The 27,731-nt window shown below is 37.4% G+C and overlaps 3 protein-coding genes across 9 annotated transcripts in view; all 3 read left to right on the top strand.

The window, feature by feature from the left end:
* Positions 1-948, top strand: part of LOC107563632 (uncharacterized) — a 9,073-nt gene extending 8,125 nt beyond the window's left edge. For all 4 annotated transcript variants that reach the window (XM_016248548.1, XM_016248549.1, XM_016248547.1 and 1 more), the window contains 2 exons: positions 136-311; positions 596-948. In XM_016248548.1, coding sequence (XP_016104034.1) covers positions 136-311; positions 596-670 — 251 coding nt within the window. In that variant the 3' untranslated portion in view covers positions 671-948. The remainder of the gene's footprint in view (positions 1-135; positions 312-595) is intronic.
* Positions 949-1,551: 603 nt separating this feature from the next.
* pfkma (phosphofructokinase, muscle a) lies at positions 1,552-11,810 on the top strand. Its single transcript, XM_016248546.1, has 22 exons — positions 1,552-1,749; positions 2,539-2,612; positions 2,708-2,785; positions 2,921-3,110; positions 3,506-3,671; positions 3,779-3,823; positions 4,012-4,120; positions 6,260-6,355; positions 6,473-6,565; positions 6,660-6,785; positions 7,454-7,518; positions 7,605-7,668; positions 7,844-7,990; positions 8,202-8,272; positions 8,354-8,441; positions 8,571-8,723; positions 9,410-9,574; positions 9,678-9,739; positions 9,882-9,993; positions 10,102-10,201; positions 10,890-10,995; positions 11,557-11,810. The coding sequence occupies exons 1-22, from the start codon at positions 1,659-1,661 to the stop codon at positions 11,708-11,710; spliced, it is 2,355 nt and encodes a 784-aa protein (XP_016104032.1). The 5' UTR covers positions 1,552-1,658; the 3' UTR covers positions 11,711-11,810.
* Positions 11,811-12,779: 969 nt separating this feature from the next.
* larp4aa (La ribonucleoprotein 4Aa) lies at positions 12,780-27,018 on the top strand. 4 transcript variants are annotated; one of them, XM_016248545.1, is made up of 17 exons: positions 12,780-12,884; positions 16,583-16,709; positions 20,628-20,771; positions 20,928-21,015; positions 21,136-21,272; positions 21,355-21,458; positions 21,542-21,652; positions 21,734-21,787; positions 21,865-22,077; positions 22,174-22,277; positions 23,080-23,121; positions 23,941-24,150; positions 24,519-24,570; positions 24,665-24,823; positions 24,911-25,035; positions 25,115-25,307; positions 26,579-27,018. In XM_016248545.1, the coding sequence occupies exons 1-17, from the start codon at positions 12,867-12,869 to the stop codon at positions 26,963-26,965; spliced, it is 2,268 nt and encodes a 755-aa protein (XP_016104031.1). In that variant the 5' UTR covers positions 12,780-12,866; the 3' UTR covers positions 26,966-27,018. The 4 variants fall into 4 exon arrangements, with proteins under 4 accessions (XP_016104031.1, XP_016104028.1, XP_016104030.1 ...); XM_016248542.1 differs by lacking the exon at positions 12,780-12,884 and adding an exon at positions 13,168-13,396; XM_016248543.1 differs by lacking the exon at positions 12,780-12,884 and adding an exon at positions 13,880-14,016.
* Positions 27,019-27,731: the final 713 nt, after the last annotated feature.

Here is a 27,731-nt window from a genome sequence, read left to right as displayed (position 1 = left end):
GTATGTATGTGTGTGTGTATATATATATATATATATATATATATATATATATATTTTTTTTTTTACACCCTGAAAACTTTTAAGCAGTTGTAGAAGTGCATACTGCATTAAATGCATTTCCACATCTTTCTGTAGATCCTACTGTCACGCACTCTACTGCTGTGTCTGCTCTGCGGCGGCGTCATACTCCTCTGGAGGAGATGTTTCTGCATGAGGAATGTGCTACGTATACTTCTCGCCGGCTGTCCTGCCCACTGCAGCCCCGCTGTGGCAACCCGGTGGCTGCCACACTTCTGTTTCAAGACTCTACAGTGAGTGATCATTGTGCTTACTAAACCGGTTGTCAAGCTGAATAGCTGTTAATGCATCTTGGGTAACACTTTATTTTAAGGTGTCCTTGTTACACATGTTACATGTACTGTACTTACTATTATAATAACAATTAAGTATGCATAATTACATGCAAGTAACCCTAACCATATAGTAAGTACTTGTAGTTAATTAATATTACTCGGTACTTAAATGTATAATTACACTGTAACAAGGACACCTTAAAATAAGGTGTAACCACATCTTATCTCTGTCTTCTCTACAGTGTTTTTTACCCATTGGCCTGTCCTCTCCTGTACGTCTGAGTCCTGTCCCTTCAGGTTCCTCTATCAGAGCATAAAGGGAGATGTCCCACACAACACATTACATGTGTCAGTCTGTGTATGTAAGACTGTCTGAAACCGTATTTCTAGTTGCAATTTTGAGACAGTCCGATGTATCTGGCTACAGTTTCCACAAGCAGCAAAGTCTTGGATAGACCCAATATTTGGTGGGATTCAGTGTTGACAACGTAACTGAATGCAAAATCTCTAAATATTGAACACTTTCATAATTTTTACACTGAATTTGTCATTGACTGGAAACACTGTGTGCTTTCCACTTGTCTCTTGTATGAATTGTATAATAAATGTACATATAAACATTAGGTTTTGTCATTATAAATTTGAGTTCTTTTTTTCCTGAATTATACTATTGCAATGTTGTAGATGTGCTTTATGCAATCGTTTAATATTATTTGGTGCTGGAGCTTTAATACACTAAAATATTAGACTTCATTTAAATTTAAAATTCATTAAGGATATTCTCATTTTGAAGAGTTTTTTATTTTATTTTATTTTTTTATATCAAATTTTATAAAAGTATATTCTATAACAAATTATTATATTATATAATTGTATAAAAATTACAATTATATTGGTTCAGTCAAAAACCACATTTAAATAAGTTAATAATTAATACAAATACAAATAAATTATTAAATTTAATAATTCAATAAATTATTATAAATATTCAAATAAAACATGACATTAAGACTGTTTATGTAACATTGAGACATGGCCAACTTGATCTCTTTTTTTCTTATTAAGCATGTAACCTTTGCTGTGTAATTCAAGTTGTTACTTTATATATAGCTGAGTCAGGGTGTGTTCTACTGACGCGTCTGTGTTTGTGAAATGAAATCCAGGGGGTGGGTACAAATTGCTGGAACACCGTCCTATTAAACCCTTCCCTCTGGAGCCCCTTGCTTTGAGAGACGGTGCAAACACGTCTTTAATTCGCCTCCTTTTCCTATTCCCTCTGCCACCAATTTCTGGAATACCTGAACCATGGCTAACATAAATACAGCTGGGGTCGATCCGACAAAGATGGGGGTCGGACGGGCCATTGCTGTACTGACGTCAGGTGGTGATGCCCAAGGTAATACCTCTTAGATTTTGTGCTAGTCTCTATGGTGGTCTCCAAGAGGGTGTTCAAAGAAATACCTGCATGGATAATTAGATCATAGTAGATTTGGTGGAGTTTTTAGACTATTTTTGTATACTTTATAAACAAGAATTTTCCCCCTCAGATACACTATTCATATTGTTGTAGTCACTTTTTATGTTCAAAGCTAGATGACACAGTTTGTCAATTGCTGAGAGTAAATTGTTAAACCAGTTTTCTATCTATCTATCTAATCTATCATTGAGAAATAGAATGTAATAAGAATTGTACTCAATTGGAAGATGCGATAAATTACCCCAAATAATATATAATGAAGTTAAAATTTGAGAAGCGTAGGCAGAAAATAGGACAAAAAGACATGTTTAATATTTTGAATTGCTCTGGTCCATTAAGGTCAATGCTCTTGTAGCCCTTAGCTATAGCCTGTAGCTCTTGTCCCCCTCTTCCTATTTCCATAATTGAAGGCTAAATTTATCTCCAGTGACCTTCTTCTGAAATGACATAAGGTTATGGAGAGTACCAGGATTTTCCACAGGCGCACATTGTTGAAACTAGAGACACTGAACTGCGTTTGTGCACCATCCGAACACCTAAAGCTTTAGTGCTGAGCTCACAGATCTCAGACACTCTTGTTCACACCATTCCACAATGTGGTCAAGTAATGAAATGTCACGTGAGGTATCTCTCCTTACTTTCTCAGTAGCCTTGTGTATCTCTGTAGTTAAAGACATGATATGAAGAATGTTTTCTTGACTATTGCAGGGATGAATGCGGCTGTGAGGGCCACTGTCAGAGTTGGCCTTTACACTGGAGCCAAAGTCTTCTTTGTCCATGAGGTACATTTTCATTTATTAGAATGCTCACAAAAGTGTCCATGCCAGTCACACCTGATAACAGTGTTGTTGATGTCATGTCTGTTCACCATGTGCAGGGCTATCAGGGATTGGTTGATGGAGGGAATCACATCCGTCCAGCTACATGGGAGAGTGTGTCCATGATGCTACAGCTGGTGTGCCTTCAGATGCTAGAATTGATTAAATTCGGTTTATTATTCCTAGCATACTAGGGTTTTAATTTCAATGCGACTTTTTAATGTACTCTATGCAGTGCTATGATTGTCTCTTTTCTTTGTGTCTGTCTGAAGGGTGGTACAGTCATTGGCAGTGCCCGCTGTAAGGATTTCCAGACCAGAGAGGGGCGTTTGAAGGCTGCCTACAATCTCGTCAAACTAGGCGTCACTAACCTTTGTGTAATTGGTGGCGATGGCAGTTTGACTGGTGCCAACATATTTCGCACTGAGTGGAGTGACTTGCTGAAAGATCTGATCAGCAAAGGTAAACAATCTGTACTGAATTTCAATGTATTTTTGTTTTATTTTAATTATAATTTTAAGATTTTAAGTTTTCTGTTTTAATATATTTTACATCGAATTTATTCCTGTGATGGCAAAGCTTTTCTCCAGTCTTCAGGGTCACGTGATCTTCATTCTAGTATGATTTGCTGCTCAAGAAACATTGTTTCTTGAGATACATTGGTTTTTCTATTCTTTGATGAATAGCAAGTGACATAACATTATCCTTCATAATATTATACATGTCTTTACAGTCACTTGTGATCTATTTAATGTACCTTTACTGAATAAAAATAGTAATTTCTTTCCAAAAAAAAAATGTATCCCAAACTTGCAACTTGTACTGATCTGACAGTCAGATTCTCCATTTATACACAGGTAAGATCAAAAATGAGGAGGCCAAAGCTTCATCTCATCTGAATATCGTTGGTATGGTTGGTTCTATCGATAATGACTTCTGCGGAACGGACATGACCATCGGCACAGACTCTGCCCTACATCGTATCATTGAGGTGGTGGACAGTATCACCACAACAGCACAAAGGTCACAAATATATGCAATTGATCAAATATTAGCTATGATCCTTAGTGTTTTCTGTTATTTTGTTTTGGCATTTATTCCTAAACTGTGACCTCTGCTCTCACCCACAGTCACCAACGTGCTTTCATCCTAGAGGTCATGGGAAGACACTGTGGGTAAGAATGTGCTTGTGTATGTCTGTTTGATTATACACTGAAGTGAGCTTACTGTACGTGTGCAACAGAACTGAAACTGAGACCAGAGTCCCTAATATATGGTTTAAATGCCAGAATCTCACATTTAATGAATTGAAATGAGCTTGCATTTGCTAAGTACAATGTGTGTGTGTGTCTGTGTGTTTCAGTTACCTTGCTCTGGTTACTGCTCTTGCATGTGGTGCTGACTGGGTGTTTATTCCTGAGATGCCCCCAGATGACGGGTGGGAGGATCATTTGTGCAGAAGACTCACCGAGGTACAAAGAAATTGACAAAATGCAAGAAATGCACAAACAAAAATGATATATTTTTGATAAACTACCATTTAAAAGTTTGGGGTTTTGGTAAGATTTGTTTTATTTTTTGAAAGAAGTCTCTTATGCTCACCAAGGCATGTTATACAATTATTATAACAATTTAAAATAAATAAATAAAACTTTTTTTGTTTTTAAGTTTGTTTGAGTATGTGTGTGAGTACTGGTATTCTCTATTTAATGGGGAATATGTCCCCACAAGGATAGTAATACCAATAAATTTTGACCTTGGGTGGACATTTTTTGGTCCCCATGAGGAAACAAGCTTATAAATCACACAGAAAGAAGTGTTATAAATGCAGAAAGTTTTGGAGAGACAGTATTAACATTAAGTGTCATGGCATCTGACGTACGGAAGCCACTGGCACATGTCGCTATGCTCAGAGGCACATCTGGTGACATTTCTGGTTTTCACTGACATGTGCACTGACGTGCTGATGGATTGTGTCAGTGTCACTGACATTGTTGCGGCACCTCACTGTCCGCTAGAGTATAACATAGACTGTGTAACACACGCACTTAATATTTGTCTAGTGTCATGTATTTATATTTATTATATGTTTTGCTTTATATAACCTACTTTTTACAAAATATTTAAATACATATTTTAAATATGTATTTAATGTCAGTGACACTGACACAATCCATCGGCACATGTCACTTCTGTGCATCAGATGCCATGTCACAATGTTAATACTGCTACTGAAGTTTTGTGTGAGGGGTTGGTTTAGGGTAAGGGGATAGAAAATTGGTTTTTACAGTATAAAAATCATTATGTCCACGGAATGTCCCCATAAAACATGGTAACCCAATGTGTGTGTGTGTGTGTGTGTGTGTGTGTGTGTGTCAGCTGATGGATTGTGTCAGTGTCACTGACATTGTTGCGGCACCTCACTGTCCGCTAGAGTATAACATAGACTGTGTAACACACGCACTTAATATTTGTCTAGTGTCATGTATTTATATTTATTATATGTTTTGCTTTATATAACCTACTTTTTACAAAATATTTAAATACATATTTTAAATATGTATTTAATGTCAGTGACACTGACACAATCCATCGGCACATGTCACTTCTGTGCATCAGATGCCATGTCACAATGTTAATACTGCTACTGAAGTTTTGTGTGAGGGGTTGGTTTAGGGTAAGGGGATAGAAAATAGTTTTTACAGTATAAAAATCATTATGTCCACGGAATGTCCCCATAAAACATGGTAACCCAATGTGTGTGTGTGTGTGTGTGTGTGTGTGTGTGTGTCAGCAGCCATTACTCCAATCTCCAGTGTCAGAAATCATTCTAATATGCTGATTTGATGTTCAAGAAACATATCAGAAAACAATTGTGCTGCTTATTGCTTTAGTGGAAACTGATACATTTTTTTTTCTTCAGGATTCTTTGATGAACGGAAAGTAAAAAATCTAAATGTCTTTATTGTCATGTTTGATCAATTTAATGCATCCAACTGAATAAAACTGTTAATTTCTGCTTCTAAAAAAAAATCTTACTGACCCCAAAGCTTTGAACAGCAGTGTAAATTTACTGGAAAAGCAAAACTGTAAAACCATAAGACTTGTTGTCAGAAGAAATACTTTGTTTTATTTATTTATTTTCCTACTCATATTTTTATTATTTGTTTGGAGAAGTCACATCACATCTCATATAAGAATTTTTCTAATTCATCATTGCTTTTCTATACATTTTCAAAAAAAAAAAAAAAAATATATATATATATATATATATATATATATATATATATATATATATATTAATTTTTCATTTTTTTTTTTAAAATTTTAAAAAAAAAAAAAAAAAAAAATATATATATATATATATATAGAGTAATAAATTAAAAAAATACATATATATAGAGTAATAAATTAACAAGAATTTGTGATGTTTGTGCTTTAATCAAGAAAAAAAATACCAATAGAGTAAGAAAAATAACTCGCAAAATATTCTTGTTTTTAAGTTATCTTACACTGTTTAATCTGGTTTTAAGCACATTTTGACTGGAAAACAAAAAATGTTTGATTGATTTGCTCCCTAAAGATTGATGATTTTGTCTCTTGTCAAACAGACCAGAAATGCGGGTTCTCGTCTGAATGTGATAATTGTGGCTGAGGGAGCAATCAACAAAGATGGGAAACCAATCACCTGTGACCAGCTAAAAGATGTAACTTAACCCCTGACCTTTCTGTACCACCCATACTCTCGAAATAGACGCTCTAGCACAGTTTTGTAACTGCTGCCTTTAAGTGCATATTAATTCAGCTTATCTGTTCCCATACAGCTGGTGACAAAGAGTCTGGGCTTTGATACTCGTGCCACTATCCTCGGACATGTGCAGAGAGGTGGCACCCCCTCCGCTTTTGACAGAGTGCTAGTGAGTAGTCCCTCTTCTCATTTTGTCACTTTTCAATCATCTGCACCATTTTTATTTCATGAGAGTTTAAATGTGGGTGTTTATTGTATATCAGGGCAGTAGGATGGGTGTGGAGGCTGTAATGGCTCTGCTGGAAGCCACTCCAGAAACTCCTGCCTGTGTGGTCAGTCTCTCTGGGAACCAGGCTGTCAGACTCCCTCTGATGGAGTGTGTGCAAGTGGTGTGTATACAGTACATACATTTGAGATATGATCTAGCTTCAGATTTAGAATGAACTATGATCACAGGCCCCCATCAAAAGTGTTCACACTCTTTTTTTTGTTTTAAATTTTTTTATACTGTTTTGGATGTAAATAGACATAAATCGACTTTTCCTGCAGTACAGAGTTGTTCACAAGCTCAATGCACTGTGAGGAGCTGCTTCATCGCTGACAAACGATAGACTTTTGCCATTTTGAATTGTAGGTAAATATCCACCTCATATTTGTTTTCTGACTTCTAAAAACATCCTTTTACTATTTCGATGTGAGAATCTGTAGCAAATGACTTGTGCGTGAATGAACTGTTCAAATGAATCAAACTGAATCGTGAACAATGTTAGACCGTTTGACCGAATAGGTCAAAATCGTGATTCATTTGAGAATCTGCCATCGCTTGTTCTCATTCTGAACAGCTGATGGAAAAACATGAGACACGATTGCTGAAATATCAGAAGAAAAAATAAATAAAAATCTCAGGTCGGTACACGATAAGCACAGTTGACAGACAAGGATTTATACTGTTTTACTGGGGCACAGTAGTATTTACTTGGAGTACAAACAATGCCCCTGACAATGATATGTAATACTTTTCCTTTTTTTTCTTTCTTTCTTTTTCTCCAAAATATAGACCAAGGATGTCACTGTTGCGATGAATGAAGGTCGATTTGACGATGCTATAAAGCTCAGGGGAAGGTATGTTTAGAAATATCATATTTTCTTTCTTTCTTTCATTTTATCACTATTAAATGATTCAAACTCAAGAATGTCTGCTTGTGCAGGAGTTTTGAGAATAACTGGAACACATATAAGCTCCTGGCTCATGTGCGCCCCCCAGAGACAAAGGTGAGGAGATTCAAATATAAAATTAGAAATAATTGTAAATAATTAAATTTTAATTAAAGTAATAAATAAATAAATAGAATATTCCTCATAATTAATTATTTTTTTTCTTATATCTTAGCTTTTTATTCTTATTTTTAACACACGTTTCTTCTTTGTACACCTTTTTCTTCATCAGAGTAACATTAATGTGGCTATTTTGAACGTGGGTGCTCCCTGCGCTGGCATGAACGCAGCTGTACGTGCAGCTGTCAGGATCGGCCTCATCCAGGGTCACAACATGCTGGCCATTCATGATGGCTTTGAAGGTCTGGCTGAGGAAAAGGTAAGCGGCATTAACCAATTGAATACCGTTTCAAAGTTTGGGGTCGCTAAGATTTTTTTAATGTTTTTGAAAAAAGCTTCTTCCACCCATCAAAGCTGCATTTATTTGACCCCCACATTTTTAAACGGTAGCTATGCTGTAGCATTTAATGGAATCAATTGTGAGGGCATTAGAAAGCCTTGTAGTCATATTCTGTCCAACATAATGTTAGATTGAGCCCATCACCTGGAACACTGTTGGAGACTGGACAGGGAAAGGTGGCTCTGAGTTGGGAACCAAAAGGTACTGATCACACCTTTAGATATTCTTTATCATCATTTGGTTCTGCAATATTTCAAAGGTTCCTCTCTTTTGTTTATGCAGAGTGTTACCTGGAAAGTACATGGAGGAGATCAGCTTGAATATTGCCAAGTACAATATTCACGCTTTGGTCATCATTGGGGGTTTTGAGGCAAGTGACAAAATGTAATGATATAATACACAATAAAATGTCCATAATATACAATATAATGTCCATGTCCTGTTCTTTCCTCATTCTGTCCATATTCTCTTCAGGTCACATTAAAATTCCCCTTTTCAGGCATTTTCAGGTGCATTGGAAATGGTTCAAGGCAGAGGGAAGTATGAAGAGCTGTGTGTTCCCATGGTGATCATTCCTGCTACTGTATCTAACAATGTGCCCGGCTCAGACTTCAGCATCGGAGCCGACACCGCCCTTAACACCATCACCACGGTTAGAGATACAGCGCACACACTGTCTGGATGCACAATATCTAAACACCATACTGATTATCAGCCACTATTTTTTAAATAATTTAATTCATTTCTACAAATATTTCATGGACAATTTTGAGATTTTGGGCTTTTTTGTTTCCATAACTTCTTTCAGATATATTTGCATCTGTAGATTTTAATTGCAACACATACTGTATCTTTAAAGGCATTACATTTTTTTTTTCTCTTGTACTGCGCAATAAATATCCACTTTAGTAGAACTTACACCAGTGAAACATACACCAAACTTTACAGTTTTATTCCTATCTATATTCTGAAGGTTATTACAGAGGAATTTGTTAATATATAATTTACCTGACATATATTTAACATTTTATTCCTAAAAACATGGTGAATTTTTTTAATGGCTGTTGACAGTATTTTCTGATTAATGGAACGAAAAAAGAGATATCCAAAATCTTTTGTTTAAAAAAAAAAAGAAAGAAAGAAAGAAACGATGATGTCTTTTTTAATTCTATTTTTTTTTTTACCCTATTCACTAGCAATGTCTTGCCTGTTTTATTGTTAATTTTTCAACAAAATGGCTATTTATTGGTTATTCATCTTAACATAAATCTAATTCTTGTGTGAGCTAGTATATGGTTGTTCTTTAGTTGGGTATGTCCTCACATGAGGCTTCTGTAGACCTGTGACAGGATCAAGCAGTCGGCAGCAGGAACTAAGCGGCGTGTGTTCATCATTGAGACTATGGGAGGATACTGCGGCTACCTGGCCACAATGGCTGGTTTCTCTGCAGGAGCTGATGCTGCTTATATATATGAAGAGAAATTTGGCATTCGTGACTTGGAGGTAACAAACAACTCGCATGCCAAAAAGAATGAATGGCTATCACTCAAAATGGATTAAACTGAACCATTCTGTTTGAATGTCTCCAAATAACTGATGTCTACAGAGAAATGTGGAACATCTTGTTGAGAAGATGAAGACCACTGTTAAGAGAGGCTTAATTCTCAGGTTTGTCATTTAGTATTCGTAAATGTTTACCAGTTTAGTTTGTTTTTACTTTTGAGGTGAGACTTCTTGAATAGTTTCTACCAACAGCACCTTTGGCATTCATCAATTGCTACAGCGAATCATAGTAGAACATGTCTTGTAGAAATGAAAACTGCAATTCCAACTACACTACCGATTTCATCTTCAACCTGTATTCAGAGGAGGGAAAGGGGGTTTTTGACTGCCGTAAGAATGTCCTTGGCCATATGCAGCAGGTTAGATGTTTAAAAAAAAAAAATATATATATATATTTATTTTAATAAAAATCAAGAATGCACATTTATCAAGAGTTGTATTTTGTCTGACAAATGTTCTTTTTCAAGGGTGGCACCCCAACTCCTTTTGACAGAAATTTTGCTACCAAGATGGGTGCTAAGGCTGTTCTCTGGCTGACTGAGAAGCTGAAGGAGTGTTATAGACATGGTGCGGTTTGATATTTCCTAATATTCACTGTCATCCATGGTAATGCTCGATCTCAGTCTGCTCGAAATCACTGCTACTTTCAATATTTTTTAATGTTATTACACTGTTCATCTTGTTGATTTGGCCAATCTTTCTGTACATTCGAATGGTCAATTTTTCTAGCGGAAGCTTCATATAAAATACAACTGTTAAAAAGTTGGGGTCAGTAAGAAAAAAAATGTTGGATCTTTTATTTTCCATGAAAGCATTAAATTGCTCAAAAGTGACAGTAAATACATTTATAATGTTACAACGTATTTCTATTTCAAATAAAGGCAAACTAGCATGATATTAAAATTGAAATGGAGTCAAAATAATTTACTTTATTTTTTGATCAAATAAATGCAGCCTTGATAAGCATAAGAGACTTCTTTCAAAAACGTTTAAAAAATCTTACTGACTTCATACTTTTGAATGAAAGTGTACAACTCTAAAATTATTTAAGCTCAAATCAATGTCATGTACACGTATGTAGCTGTGTAATAATGTTCAGTCAGAGAGTCTTAAAAAATAGTATTTTTAAAATTTTATTATTATTTATTATTTTGCAACAATGACCTGCTGACAGTTTATTATCCCTTAATTATTTGTCAGTGTTCAGAACTACTTATAAATAAAAAATGTATTCCCCTTTTGACTGTCTGTACAGGGCGAATCTTTGCCAACACCCCAGACTCTGCGTGTGTGTTGGGCATGAGGAAGAGAGGACTGGTGTTACAGCCTCTGGCTGAATTGAAAGAACAAACCGATTTTGAGTAAGAATCTTCCATTATCATGCACCATTAAATGCATGTCATTTCTAAGTTTGTGACCCCACTAATTAATAACGGTTTCACAAAGTCCCTCCCTTATCACTTTCCCACAGACACCGTATTCCGAAGAACCAGTGGTGGTTGAAGCTGAGGCCTATTATGAAGATTTTGGCCAAGTACAAGATTGTAATAATGTTCAGTCAGAGAGTCTTAAAAAATAGTATTTTTAAAATTTTATTATTATTTATTATTTTGCAACAATGACCTGCTGACAGTTTATTATCCCTTAATTATTTGTCAGTGTTCAGAACTACTTATAAATAAAAAATGTATTCCCCTTTTGACTGTCTGTACAGGGCGAATCTTTGCCAACACCCCAGACTCTGCGTGTGTGTTGGGCATGAGGAAGAGAGGACTGGTGTTACAGCCTCTGGCTGAATTGAAGGAACAAACCGATTTTGAGTAAGAATCTTCCATTATCATGCACCATTAAATGCATGTCATTTCTAAGTTTGTTAATTAATAACGGTTTCACAAAGTCCCTCCCTTATCACTTTCCCACAGACACCGTATTCCGAAGAACCAGTGGTGGTTGAAGCTGAGGCCTATTATGAAGATTTTGGCCAAGTACAAGATTAGTCTGGACACCTCTGAACACGCTCTTATGGAGCATGTCATCAGCAAGAAGCCTCCAGTGCACATGACTCTCACAAAGTAATCATGAGCAAAAATGTGGACAGCCAGACATACAACAAACATATGAAATGACTGAATTATTTATTTAAATGATTTGTTCATCTGTCTATGTCTTATTCTTTCATTTTGTTTGTATTTATAGTATTTATGGTAACGCTGTTGCAACATGCAAATTAAAATAATCTTATTGTTAAATGCTCTTGGTTTTCGTTACACGTTTTTTTTAATAAATATATTTTCATTTTGGAGGGAATGAAATGTAAGATGCATTTTTCAAGCCTATTAAATATTTTTTGTTATTTACATATATAAAAGTATGAGCAACTGAACCCATGCTCATGCACTATTTTATCTGATACAAAAACTGACTGAATATAAATTACTTAGAGAAGAAAGATTAATTTCCTATATATAAAGTAAACTTTTATATAATTGTCCAGTCAAAGATCAATGTTTACCACCAGACGTCAGTCATGAATGGATCATCCTCGAAATGCTAGAATACATCTGTATGTTTATTCATTGCCCTCCATTATTGAAATGAGGAGATATTGTCTTAATTTAAATGTACTGGTTGGGTGAAATGCTCCTTTACTTTAAACTCTTTTCCTCTTAAACTTTAAAATGGTTCCTTTGGTGGATTAATATCTGCCTGTTAAAACATCTCTGTATTTTGGGGGAGTTGATTTTAGAAGTTTTACCTGAGTTTACTAAGATTTATCTGCTTATATTCAGAAAAAGCCTTCTCAGACATGCTATTTAAAATAAAAGATGACAGAATTGTAATTGTGGATGAACTATCCCAATACAAAGTGTCCCACAGAAGAAAGTGATGGGTTTGGAATTATCCCTTTAAGAATCAGTAAAACAGTACTAATACTGCGTCTACAAACGTTACTACTAATAAAAACAATAATTATTATCATCATCAAATGAGATCTGTTGCCAAGTATGTTTTGACAAACAAAACAAATTAGGCTTGGTGACATAAGAAGGCTAAGCATACTAAGTATAACAAGAAAATTGCATGGGTGTCTGTTGTAAAATTAAAGAAAAATACTTTTATTTTGGCAGTCAGCCTACTGTAAGCCATTGCTCCAACCGGAAGCTGAGCAGATCAACTTCAGAGGGTATCAAGAGGTCGCTGAAGGAGTGTGGGACGGTGGCGGACTGTGTTAATGTCTGCCTACTCATTGGTAAGGTGCGTGTCCCCTGTGTCCGCTTCGGTCGCCCGTTTAGGAATGCACCCTACGGCACTGGCGCTAGTGTAGATCGAGAAGAAGGCACGTTAGGATCGAATTTGCTATTTTCGGCGCTTGCGCTGTCATTTTCACCCGTCGGTTGACAAACGTCGATGCATTGATAGCTAGCCAGCTAGCTAGCAGGAGAACATTAGTCCATTCTGTGGCTAGCCAGCCAGGTCGCATTCTGAGCATTCATTACCGAGCACTCAATAAGTTCAGGTTCTTCAACTGGACCACCTACTGTGCGTATACTGGTGTATTAGCAAACTAACGTTACTCGATCAGCAAAAAGCGTGACTCGAGGGGGGCAGGGAGAGAACGACGAAGGCGCGGTGAGCCAGGAGCGGCCGATGAGTTCAGACCAGGGCGGAGAGCCGCAGCTGCAGGAGGAGGCTGAGCCGGGACCCAGAACCCGTGGGGAGGACGAGATCACACCCGGGACCGGGGGAGACTCAGGCGTCATGGTGAGTCGGGGACTCTTCACCCCTCCCCAACAGGACGATCGGTCTCTGGCCGTTGCCCTTCTTATAAATAGGGTCATAGGAAGTATGATCTCTCGCTATATAAGGCCATCGGTCGGTTCAGACAGCTTGCAAGCTCTGACATCACCTAAATTGCAAGCTGGTCATGTTGTTGAAGACGCTTCTTGTTGGCAATTGACAGTACGATTAATAAATCTCTTAATTGTCCCGCTTATAAAAAAACATTTCTGATCTGCGGCTGAACTTTGCAGCATGTTTGTGGTTTTAAGATTGCTTTCTCTCTCACAGTCGATAGTTCACCCCCAAAAAACGTAATTTCCTCACTCTCATGTTGTACAAAAACCCTTTATGAACACAAAGACACAACTGGACCACCTACTGTGCGTATACTGGTGTATTAGCAAACTAACGTTACTCGATCAGCAAAAAGCGTGACTCGAGGGGGGCAGGGAGAGAACGACGAAGGCGCGGTGAGCCAGGAGCGGCCGATGAGTTCAGACCAGGGCGGAGAGCCGCAGCTGCAGGAGGAGGCTGAGCCGGGACCCAGAACCCGTGGGGAGGACGAGATCACACCCGGGACCGGGGGAGACTCAGGCGTCATGGTGAGTCGGGGACTCTTCACCCCTCCCCAACAGGACGATCGGTCTCTGGCCGTTGCCCTTCTTATAAATAGGGTCATAGGAAGTATGATCTCTCGCTATATAAGGCCATCGGTCGGTTCAGACAGCTTGCAAACTCTGACATCACCTAAATTGCAAGCTGGTCATGTTGTTGAAGACGCTTCTTGTTGGCAATTGACAGTACGATTAATAAATCTCTTAATTGTCCCGCTTATAAAAAACATTTCTGATCTGCGGCTGAACTTTGCAGCATGTTTGTGGTTTTAAGATTGCTTTCTCTCTCACAGTCGATAGTTCACCCCCAAAAAACGTAATTTCCTCACTCTCATGTTGTACAAAAACCCTTTATGAACACAAAGACAGAATGACAGGGGCAGTCCCTATGGACTTCCACTGGAGAACGATGCAATAAAAATGAATGGAGACTGAGGCTGTCAGTCTCTCACATCCTAACTGATCTCGTTTTGAGTTATAAAAGCACTTGTTTTCTAAGATGGACCCATAAAAATGTTACAGTTTTGTAGTCACAAATACATTTACAGAATATGTAGAGTTGTGCATAAAAATAATCTGAAATTCACATTTAAAATATCATTTTTATTTGTTATTCAATCTGTTTCTGCCATAAGAATGGCTTATGAAGCTGATATGGTAATAAACTTAAATGCAACCAACCAACCTTTTGTTTTGTACTGAATAAAGGAAGTTTGACACGACATGGCAGAATTTACATTTTTGGGTGAACTGGCCCTTTAAGGCTGTCGAGCATGACAGGAGTTAACCAGCTAAATTAGCCCATATGCTAGCGAAGATACACATGCAAACCTTTTGCTTGTTAGTTCTAGATTAATTCACAATTTGGCCTAGGGATACTGATTTTAGCCTGCATATTCAACCGTAAAACACGCTGTAATAAGCCAACGTTCATTCAGCGGCCTGCTTTCATAAGCTTATTTCACGCAGTCATATGACACATGAGCTCTCGTGAAGTTGCAACCGAATAGAACAGACGAACTCCAAATTATGTTTATAACACTGACTTTGGGAGTTTATACGGGTTTCTGAGTAACAATTATTAAATATTTGTTTCAGCGTGCCTAGCTGTAAGTCGACGTCCTTCTGTTGTAATATACCTATATAATATTTCCTGCACTTTTGCTTGGGAGGACCCGTAGCAACCCCGTTGTTTTTCGGAGAATGACAGCGTCTGCTTTCGGCCTTAATCTTCTGGCTGACATCTTCTAGAAACACTTTATCCTAGTATCCTAGGGGGTCTTTTAGTGTTGTTTGTGTTACAGGCTCACAAAGCTTAACAGCTGTTTTTGATAGTTTATGTGGAGGATGAGGGTTAGGAAGCAGGTGGCGGTTCCCAATGGCGCCCCCGTGGCCATGTCAAATGAGCAGGTATTCATTATTTTGGATGCACAATTTGTAGCCAAAATATTAAACGTGTAATAAATGTACACATGGGAACCTTTTTTATTTTATTTTATTTTTTTACATTACACCTGCTTCAGTACCCGTTTTGATGGGGACAAGAGGACAGTGTTAAATGCTTATTTGTTCACCATGATTTACCATAATTTCAGGTATTTTCAAAGTTTGGTTTTCCACAGTGTTTTAAAATGAAATGAAAAATGTTAATGATGTGTTTTTACAACAGTGTTCTCTGTCACTTTATGATCACAAGTGTGCGGGGAACTCTGCTGTTCCAGACTGGAAACTAAACACTTTGGCTTATTGTTTTTGTTTTTTGGTGGGCAAGAAACCTACAACTAACTGGCAAAGTTTTGTCTGAAATGTATGTTACACAATATAAATTATTTATTGAACTGTTGTATAAAAGCAAAATCACACTCTCCATAGTGCTGTTGTAGTGGATCAGCGCTTGTCCTGTGAAAGCTGTCTGTTGTTTGGATGAAATGGAGCTGTCAGTCAATCTTTCCCTGGCAGAGAAAGATTGAACCTCTGCTACAGAAACTGCTGCTGTCTTGATTGACAGGACTTGTGACCAGTGGGAAAATTGTAGTTTTGGCAAGTAACGTGTTGTAAACATGAGCTCATGTGATTCTGCTCACCTCGTGCTGCCTTTGTGTGTTAGTATTGACTGCAGGAGTTGACGAAGGATGTATTTAGTTCATTCTCCCAGCACTCTCTTCATTTGTTGCAAACAGAAATCCCAGCACAGTATTAATATCTGTGGGAAACGCCCCGTTTTCTGTCATGGTATCATTTTCAAATTATTATCATTGACTGAAGTACCATTTTTCACAACTGGTTAAGCACTTAGATTTCTCCGTGGGCATTTTGGGTTGCTTTTGATGGGAGGTGAAGTGGTGTTAAGGAAACTCAATTTAAGTGGGCTCATCTGTCATTGTTCTCAGTGTCACTCAAGACATGTAGACACACCTTGGTGTCATGGGAACGGCACAGGAAGTGTTTTGCATGTAACAAGATAAACGCGCTAATACTTTAAAATGTCTTTTTGAAGATTTTAAAACAAACCTTTGGGTTTAATTAATTAATTGCATTTCCTTCTATTGTTCAGGTCACTGCTAAAGGAGCTGGTCTGAACCCTAATGCCAAGGTGTGGCAGGAGATCCCTGCAACACAAAGTGAAGCTCCTGTGGATGGCATTGTGGCCTCCCCCTGGTCACAGAACAATACGGCTGAAGGTAAACAACTAGTGGTCGACTGATACTGTTTTTTTGACAGCCAATGCTGATATCTTGGAAAGCAGGGTGGCCGATGGCCGATATCATTTTATTTATTTTATTTAATATGTAAGAAATTTGAAATAATTTGAAAATGGATTAAAAAATAATTGTGTAAAATAAACATGCTTATACTTTAAATGACAAAGTATTTTTCACAAATATTTAATAAAAATATAATTAAAAGGGTAGTAAACACTGTAACCAACAGGGCACTCAGTATTCTGGGAAGTTTGTGTGCATTGGGAATCACATTTTTTCAAATAAAGCCAAGGTAACATTCATTTTACATACAGCACACAGTGAAAATGACATTAATATGACATTGGGCAAAAGCATGAAGCGCAGCATAATTTGAAATCACGAGTTTAAAGTTTGTCGATCGCGCGTCTCAGGTGAAGCTGAACTCTCCTCCTGTCCGTATTTAATTCGCACTGACCGACTGTCACGCAGAGCACACGCGTGCTCATTAGGGTTCATGCAGGATATAAATGCACACTTCATAAGATCTCACAGCTGGATTCGACTAAGTTTGCAAGGTTTTTGAAATTAGATGGTCATTAGACATTCAAAGATTTGTTTAAATTATATAAATGCGTATTTGCTGAATGCTGACGGCAAACGAGAAAGTATTATAATGTTTGCCTTTCTATTACTAACAATATAAAAGCAATGGTTATAATACTTTTTTGTATACATTTTAATTCCTTTGTTTAACAGTTCTATCTGATTATTAGACAGACACACTTTGCTGATAGCACTGCTTCTCACACACATGCAAAGAGATAGAGAGCGAGAGAGTCTTGCATACCATGCAGAAATAACACGCTACAGATAAACAATATTCTTGGTTGTATTTTCCTGTCAAAATAACGGAGTTCATTTGGAATTCTTCAGCTTTTAAAGGGTTAGTTCACCCAAAAATGAAAATTATCCCATGAATTACTCCCCCTCAAGTAGGGTTGTGACGGTGAGGAAATTTTCCCACCGGTTAATCGACCTGTGACAACACCGGTAATATGGGGGCAGGGGCGTTCCCTCTTTTCCTCGCTTTCCTTCGCTTTTAAATAGCTTGTAAAAGCGGCGTGCGCATTTTACTTTCACTTTGAAATAGCGGCAATTCGGCATAAAGCAATTGTTCATTTTTAGTTTGTTTGAATTTTCCCTCTTTTCCTTGCTTTCCGTCGCTTTTAAGTAGCTTGAAAGCGCCGTGTGCATTTTACTTTCACTTTTCAGTTAGCGGCAGTTAGGCGTCATTTGCTTGAATGCAACAACAAAATACAACGTCAAACTCACTTTAGCCTATATATAAAATTATAGAACTTTTATTAACAAAACAAATACACCATACTATAGGGCAGGCTATGCCTAATATAAAATAACTTGCATAAAGTTTAAATAGGTATACAAAACTGGAACTAGGCTAAGTAAACATGTATAATATATAACCAAATAAATAAGAAACGTAGAACGTTTATTAGCAAAACAAGTAAGAAAGCTTGGAGGCACGGCATACACCTTGATGTCAAATAAAGTAAATAAATGACACAAAGTTTAAATAAAGTAAAAATCGGCAAATAATGTGGAATCAATTAAATAAGAAACTAATGTTTAAAAAAAACTTCCAAAATCACCTCAGATAAACGGCATAAAAGGCTTTTCAAAATCCAAAATATTGCCAAACAGGCGCTTTTGCGTTTCGAAACTAAATCATCCGCGATCGTCTTGTCTGTCTCATCTCACTCTTCTTGTCAGTCAGCTCGACTCACTCTCCTCTCTGGAGAAATGAAATCTGATCTGTGATGCGACTGTCGTTCGGCACGCTGCATTGAGCAGCCACGTTCAGTTTTTAATTGTAGTGTCTGTTCTTTTACTGAACTAAATTATTTTATTTCTATAAATAATCAAAACGACGGTGGGGGTCGGTGCCGCGGTGGGCAAGTGACGTAACCGGTGTTGCGGCTTAACACCGGTATCACCGTCAGCACCGTCTATCGCGGCAAGCCTATATGACTTTCTTCTTTCAGACGAATCCAGTCAGTTATATTAAATTGTCTTTGATCTTCCAAGCTGTTTAATGGCAGTCCACAGGTGTTGTAGTGCATCAGTCCAAAAGAAGTGAAATAAAGGGCATCCATCATAGGGATGTAACGGTATGAAAATTTCTTATCACGGTTATAGTGACCAAAATTTTCACGGTTATCAGTATTATCACGGTATTGTTCAAATGTGCTGGAGATGTTAAAAAAGTACCGACACATAAATCACTTCACCAAGTTTTATATTTAAAAAATCAACAAACAACAAATAAAATGACAAATTTTGTTTGCATAATCACCAAAACAATAACATTACCAACGGTGTTCGGATTTTAAATGACAACTTGACTGACAACAGTTTAATAGCATGTCAAAATATCTAATGTAAATGTTCAAATAAAGCTTTGAAAAAGTTTAATAAAAAGGTAAACCTCACATTTCAGCCTTTTAATAAAGAAAAGATATATGTCAAAATGATAATTGATTAATAAATGATTATATGTATTTTTATCTGCTCCATGAATAATTCTAGATAACTTATCTGAATTGGTTAAATGTGTAGAATCCACATAAGCTTGTTTTTCATCAACCGGTCAAAATGTACAGCAGGGCATGTAAATTCGGTCCGTTTTTGGCCAGACAGGAACTGCACACAGGCTGAATGTAAATATAAGTCTGTGTAAATCCACTCGCTGACAGCAGGTGGCGCTGATGGAAAAGCTGAATTAGAGCTGTTTCCCGTAAACTCCGTGGATAAAGCAGTATTGCTGATTAAGAACTCTTCCTTTAGGTATTACATGGAGCGAAGATGAAAACAAAATGCCATCGAATCATTTCTGAAGACAGTCAGAACCTTCAGAGGTACAATTATATAATTAATTCATTCATATATTAATTTGCATAATTCCCTTAGCACTCTTTTAAAACCTCCCAGCTTTTCTGCCCTGCCACTCGAAACGAAACTACTCTGTGTGCTGTGCGCACGTGAGACTGTTACTTAAAACTGTGCTTTATGCTGGACGGTATTTATTTATCGCAAGTTGTCCAAATCGCGGTAATCTAATAAGGTTTTAATAATTAAAAGATGAAACGGTAATACTACCCGTGGGGAATTTTATCATGATTTATCGTCAAACCAGTAATTGTTACATCCCTAATTCATAATAAAAAGTGTCTCACACGGCTTTGGGGGGTGAACAAAGGCCTCCTGTAGCGATTCGATGCGTTTTTGTAAGAAAAATAACCGTATTTAAAACGTAATAATCAATTTAATCTAGCTTGCGCTCATTGTTGTACACGGAAGCAGCATGTGGTGGATGACGTAAGACGTCGGCGTTAGAACTTTATATTATTATTGTACATTTATAGTATTATAGCAATTTAACATTATAAATGTCTTCACTGTCACTTGACCAATTTAATGCATGCTTGCTGAGTAAAAGTATTACTTTATTTAAAAAAAAAACTGTCTGAACCCAAACTTTGAACGGTAGTTGCAAAGCATTTGTGCATTGTCTCACTTTTTCCCAACAAAGTGTTTTGTGCCCTACACGTAGCCATTTTAGACAGTCAAGTTAAAAGTAGTTAATCTTAAAAAAAAATAAAACATTCTTGTGTCTAGACCCCTGCATTCTGTTCATTATAAAATGCATCTAGCTGATTTTCGACACATGTACAATCAGTATCCAGTGGAAAAGCCTCCTAAGAAATGCATTGGATTATATTTACACTGGTCCTCCTTAACACTGATTAGCGAATAATAAATAAATATATTTTATATATTAATGATTTTAATATTTTTAATAATTTATCTCTGTCATTTGCTTCTGTGTTCACTTAGATACCTCAGTAGGTAAACTGTACACGTCTGGCTTCTCCACTCCTGAGGACAACAGCACCTCTGGTACTGTAGTAGGTGTGGTGAACGGTATGGACCCCCCTGACCAAAGCTTCCCGGTTTCTGAGCGCACTACAGCAACTAATGGTATTTGATGTTCACAATTATGAAATATAAGTTTCATGTGTACATGTTAATTAGATAAATCTCTTGAACCCATCACTGCTGTCTGTTATTGGTGTTTTCAGTCAGTAGGCATATGCCACACATTTACCTTTGTTTATGCTGTTTGTTTACACGCAGTGGAGTCCAAGCTCCCTTATGAACAGCCTGTCTCTGAAGAGACTTTGCGCGAGTCTCTCAAAAAAGAATTGGAGTTCTGTTTCTCCAGGTAAGTGCAGCCCTGTAATGCGATGTAAGCTTTCAATTTAATGCAACTAAGTAAACAGCACTTTACGGCCATTCTCCTCCCATCAGCTGCATTCACAGATGCTCCTCTTTCATCCCACAGGGAGAACTTATCTAAAGATCTATATCTAATATCTCAAATGGACAGTGACCAGTTTGTTCCTATTTGGACTATTGCCAGCATGGAAGGAATCAAGGTCCTTACAACCGACACGGACCTCATCTTGGATGTCCTCAGATGTACGTGCTTGCATTTTGCATCTGTGGTCCAATTTATTTTTATTCAAAGTACAAAAATTAATATTACTCTGACCGCCTACAGCATCTCCTATGGTCCAAGTTGACGAAAAAGGGGAAAAAGTGCGGCCAAATCACAAGCGGTGCATCATCATTCTGCGAGAAGTCCCTGAAACAACTCCTGTTGAGGTGAGAAATGTTATCAAGAAGTAGAAGCTGTGGCTATCTTTGGATCGTCTTATATTTATGTGCATTTTTGTTGTTCTCACCAGGAAGTGGAAGCCTTGTTCAAGAATGACAACTGTCCCAAGGTAATAAGCGTGGAGTTTGCACACAACAACAACTGGTACATTACATTCCAATCGGATACAGACGCTCAACAGGTATGAATTTCTGTTATTATTTAGAGATTAAACAAATTGCTTGCCTTTGGATCGGAAACTAATTGGGTTTCCTCCATCCAGGCATACAAATATTTAAGGGAAGAAGTGAAGACATTTCAGGGAAAACCAATCATGGTAAGTTCTTTACAAAAATGTACAGTGATAAATTTATGTCAGATGGGTTCTTACGTTTTTGTGTTTCCTGTTCTCAGGCCAGAATAAAAGCCATCAACACGTTCTTTGCAAAGAATGGTTACCGCAGCCTGGACTGCAGTGTGTATCCTCAGCAATCTCACACTCAGTCCCAGTACAGCTCCCCTCTCTTCATGCAGCCTGTTTACAGCCCCCAGCAGCAGTACCCACTCTATGGCATAGTACCTCCTACCTGGACGCCTTCTCCTACTCCATACTTTGAGACTCCCCTTGTAAGTTTTCTAGTTTGACAATCATGCACCTGACAATCATTTTTGTTGTAATACATTTTTGCATTTCATTATTTTGACTGATGCTGTTATCCACAGGCACCTTTTCCCAACAGTGGTTTCGTCAATGGATTTAGCTCAGCTGGACACTACAAAACTGGCTCAAATTCTCTCAACCTTAGCCGTCCCTTTAGCAGGAACCGGTGGGTCAAGTTGGGCTCTTTCATTCTACCACCAGTTTATCTTGAATTAATTAACTGTATAGTTCTAACCTCACTATAGAGTGCAACAGGGCTCTGGCAGTAAATTCATTGTCTCTATAAGGGAATTGAAGATAACTTATAAACTGTTAAAAGACCGCATTACTGTGAGCTGCGAGGTTATAATCAATGGTATATGCTTTTATTGAAGCCATCAGCCTGCATTATTTCAACTTTTAAAAATTTTAAATAACTGTTTAGCAGCAGAATTTCTGGTGAGAAACTACATTATCCATGATTCTGCAAAAAGTCTCCCACCAGTCAGAGAACCGAAACAGAAAAATTCACGCCAAAAGAACATTTTAGGGCCCATCCACTCTCATGAAGCACTGCGAATTATGTGATAGTCAGTCTCCCTACACTCTCAAACTACTTAAATAAAAAATTAAATCCTTTTTAATTTGTCATTCACGATGTTTCTAGGGATTGTAGTTCTTTGCCTCATTAAAGCCGGTGTGTACACAGTCTTGTATCTTTTTTTTTTTTTTGTCTGTTAGAACTCTTTAACAACGACTTTTTGGGGGGGGAAATTACTGTTAAAATACTTCTAGAACCAAGGTTGCTGAAAAAGTGGATGGGCACTGTTGTACTCTATTGTAAAAAGATGTCTGAAATGTGCATTCCCATTTTTGTATTTGATACAAGAAGTTAGAAAGTTTCATTCATGTACAAGTTTCTTTTCTGTGGTGTAAGAATGCAGGCAGTTACAGTAGATCACTTGGATATTTTTTTACTGTTCCCACAGTGTTCCACTCTATTCAAGAAAGAATGTAATAAATGCCTTCAGGTACAGCTTCAAAAACTTCAAATATCAACAATCATCAATCCATTTTTACTATCCTCTTCAGACAGCTAAAATACCAGCTTTGGTGTTCAGCTCTCTAGCTCAAAATTCTGGTTTACTAACCAAACGAGTGGGGGAGGGTTATAGGAGTAAAGAATTATTGCAATTATTATCGCCTTACTTCAAACTATCTTTCAGACACACAGAATGCATATTCTGCAACTTCTGTCAGAAAGAGAATTACATTTCCTGTGTTTATTTTACTAATTTGCATAATTTTGTTAACTAATTATTTTTGTCTATTATATTCACACTCAAATCATCACACTAACAGCTTTTTATGTTGAATGATCTTCATGAGTGGTGTTTAAACATTTCTGTCCGTTTTATTCATTTAAAGAAACATTTAGAATAAGGGCTGACAGAATTAATGTAAAATATTATTTTTTAGCGCATACAATGTTGCATTAAATTAAATGTTAACTTACTAAAAATGTATTAACTAAAAAATTTATATTTTACTCCATTTACAGCCCTAATTTAAATGCCTGAAGTGAGTTTACTACAGGCAATAAACCATAAAAACAAATAAAATTGTGATGGATGCCAATGTAAGCTCACTGGCAGGAAAAAAATATACTGGTTTTAATGAATTTCCCTGTTTGTCTCCATTTTTGTTTTGGAGCCATTGCATGTTGCCCGTTGCTTGAAAGACCATCATCTACATCCATGCTCGTACATGTTTAGCAAAAAAAAAAACGTTTGTATGGACAGTTACATGGAAGCAAATCTCATGTGTTCTTCTGTTTCTGCTTTGAGTAGGAACCATGTGAAGCCTCAGACGAGAGCTAATGATGGTCTGTCTTCCACTGTGTCCCCGGTGGCTCTTGTGGATGGACTGTCTGGTTTGCACAGTCCTCAGCCTCCCTCCAGCGCCGGGCCAGTGCTGTCATCCACTGAGCTCAACTCATCCTTTCCACACCTAGCTTCCAATGATCCAAATGACGATGGTACCATGGTGGGACGTGGAAGGTTTGTCAGGTTTTCCTCTCTTAATACTGAATGTCATCTATTGTAACAATATAAATGTCGTCTACTGTCACTTTTGATCAGTTTAAAAGGTCCTAGCTAAATAAAGGTAGTAATGACTTACAAAAAAAAATCTTACTGACCCCAAACTTTTAAATGGTAGTGTATAAATGATCAAAATAGTCATTAGTCGCTGCCCTACTTCCTTTCCAAATCCCATGTGACCTACAAAATGTAATCCTTTAATTTTATTTTAGTTTAGCCTTGTGAACTAGTGCAATTATGGCGTGTTTCACCTTTTTGAATGTCATTTTAATTCAAATTCAATCAGATTGCACATTTTGTAAATTTGTATTAATCTTTTGTTTCAGGAGAACGACATACAGAGGCACTCGAAGGCGGCGAGAGGATGATCGCACAACAGTAATATGTTTCTGTTTATTGTGTTGCTGATTACAGTTAAACCTCTTTCTATTTATGCCACCTTAATTGTTTTTTTTCTTGCTTGTTTCTACAGAGACCAGTTCCCCTGTCTCAAGTCAAGGTACCACCCCCCAAGTTTGACCTGGCTGCCTCCAACTTCCCTCCGCTGCCTGGCTGCTCTGCCAGTCCGCAGGGGGAGCCTGTGCTGGAGAACCGCCTCTCTGATGTTGTATGGGGCCTGAATAGGGAAAAAGTATGTTAATATAAGATAAAAAGCTTTCACACCACTCTGATTGTTTTTTTTGTTTTGTTCATTGCTTGTTGTTTTATTTCTCTCCAGCAACAGAATTCAAACAAAGAGCCTGCTGTGAGTCCCGCAGCCCCAGCCACAGGCGAGACTGTCTCCAGGCCCACCCAGCCTGTAGCCAAGATGACTGCTCATGTCCCTGATCCTGCGACCTCCAGGTAAGCGATTGTTATAAATGGCTGGCATTCTGAATCTTGTTTTTATTAGTGTCTAAGTTTTGCTACTTGTGTTTTGTAGCTCCAACCACCTGGAGAAGAAACCGGAGAAGGTGGAGCCTCCGGTCTATAAAGAGACGTCTGTGACCTCTGCCCCCGTCGCAGCCGTGCCACCCAACCCTGCCCCAACAGCATCTGATCCAAAGCCTCAAGCCACCTCGGTCACGCCTGCAGCCCCCCAATCTAACACTGCCCCCTCCAGTTCCCCCGCGCTGGTGAGTTATAGCTTCTCTCAGGCTGATGGTTATATTTAGAAGGGCCAAGTAGTTAGTGGCATGAGTGTCTTTTTAGGTTCAAGGCCCTATTCTTTTTCTCATTATCTCTCTCCACTTTTTCATTCTTTCTAGTCTGTCCTACAAATTAAACCACCCTGTTTCTAGATTTAAGTTTTTTGTTTTTATTTTTATTTTACATTTTTTTATATTTACATAGTACAGTGTATTCCTACATATTACAATACATTTTATTGTATATTTACATATTTGTTTACTGTTACATGTATTTTTTGTAGTGTAAATATTGCAGTGTAATATATTACTACCATGTAACTTATTTTTTTTATTTGTTTTTGAAAAGTTTTGTGAAAATGTGAATTCTATATCACAAAATGCGGGGTAATGTATGTTTTTACTACATAATACAGTAAAAATATTTGTCACAACGCACTGGATAGCTGGCCAATCAGAGCACACCTCGCTTTTCAGACCGATGAGCTTCGTAAAAATCGACGCGTTTCAGAAAGGCGGGGCATAGAGGAGAAACAATAATGTACAGTATGTGGAAAATAATGTGTTTTTTGAACCTTAAACCACATAAACACATTTCATTACACCAAATACACAAAACAACGTTCTTTTTAGCAACATCATATGACCCCTTTATACTAATTAATCAAAACTATTATCAATATGCACTACCGTTCATAATTTTTACAGAGTCTGCATATATTTGAAATATTACAATTAAAAATTTAATTTTAATATATTTTAAGATCCGAGTGTATAAATCTATTAAAAAATATATATAATCTTATTAATATAAATATTTTCTGTGGTTACTTCTATGGTTGAACCTTTGAAATCAAAGAAATTGACGGCACTAAATATTAGTATTGTAATTTTACTGATGTTGGGTAACATTGTCATTATTATTTTTATTATTATTAATACCCTCTTTTATTTTACTGTACAATACTATTTTGCAATAGTAATATTTATTTTCTTTAATTTTTTTTCTTTGCTGATCATGTGCCATTTATTTATTTGTTCATTTACATATGGTTCACATGGTCAAATACATTAACCCCCTCCATCTAACTCAACACTAAAATAGACAGATTCAATGAAGTCTCCCAGACATTTCCATATACCACAGCTATTCAAAGTTGTGTAACATATCTTTGAATATGTAGTTAAGATGTGTCTCCCAATACTTGAAGGCTAATGCTAATTCAGAAGACTTTAAAATGTTCTCCTCTTCTCTTCAGGAACCTCGCAAGCTCAGTTACGCTGAAGTATGCCAGCGACCACCTAAGGATCCCCCTCCTCCAGGATCCACTTCCAGCCTCAACAATGGAAGCACACAGCCTCTGAGAGAGCTGCGCGTCAACAAGGTGGAGGAGCAGCCCTCCAGTCCTGCAAACAAACAGGAGAGGCCTCAGGAAACGGGGGGAAACTGCAAGGCCAGGGAGGGCCGACCGGCCCGTGACTCCCAGAGCTTTTCTCGCAGCAATGGACCCCCCAGAACCAGTACAGGGGGGTTCAAGCTACGGGAGCAGCAGAGACGCCCTCCTTTTGGCCATCGCGGTTCCCCCCAGGGAGGTTCCAGACACACTGGAAAAGAGCAGAACATCCCCCCCATATCGCCAAAGTAAAGACTCTAACAGAAATCCTTAATGTATGAATATTTATACACGCATATATATAAGATATATATGTAAATATTTATAAATAAATATAAATATAAATATATATATATATATGTGTATATATATATAAATATAAATATATATATATATATATATATATATATATATATAAATATGATATAAAATTTAAAATGGTATTCACCTCTCCTGCCTGGAGCACTTCCAGAGGATAAGTCTCATGAAGTGACAATGCACAGACTTGGGTATCCAGGCAAAATGGGCATCAGAAATTGGATCCAGTTGTTGCTTGCTGAAGGACGCCATTGAATAGGAAAAAACAAACATTTTATGCTTCTAACTTGACAATGTCCCTTCAGAATGTAAATCAATGTGAGTTTTGAAAGGAGGGTGGCCTCTCTTAGTCTGGGAGAGGTGAAAATAAGAGGTCTGTTGGTCCTGATGGTGGTCTGCAAAGAGCATATGCACTAAGAAAAGGAACATGCATAAACGATTTCGTGTACCTATACAATGATATCACTTTGACATGCAATGATTCATCTTTTTCTTTTGTTTTCGGTTGCTTCATTTGCAATCACAGGACACTGGGCGCTCGAACCCCGGGGTGGTTTGACCGTGTAAATGAACCTTTGTGTGGAAGGATGTGGTTTGCTTTAGAGTCGATTCATCTGGGATTTAGATCCCGTGTAGAATATGCTATGCGTGCTTGAGTGAGTAATTTTGCAAGTATCTTTAGGGCTGACAGTGCGATTTG

The sequence above is a fragment of the Sinocyclocheilus grahami genome, unplaced genomic scaffold, assembly GCF_001515645.1.
Source record: "Sinocyclocheilus grahami isolate Dianchi unplaced genomic scaffold, SAMN03320097.WGS_v1.1 scaffold884.1, whole genome shotgun sequence".
NCBI lineage: Eukaryota > Metazoa > Chordata > Actinopteri > Cypriniformes > Cyprinidae > Sinocyclocheilus > Sinocyclocheilus grahami.
The sequence above is the reverse complement of the archived record's forward strand: the minus strand, read 5'-3'. Positions and strand labels throughout refer to the sequence as shown.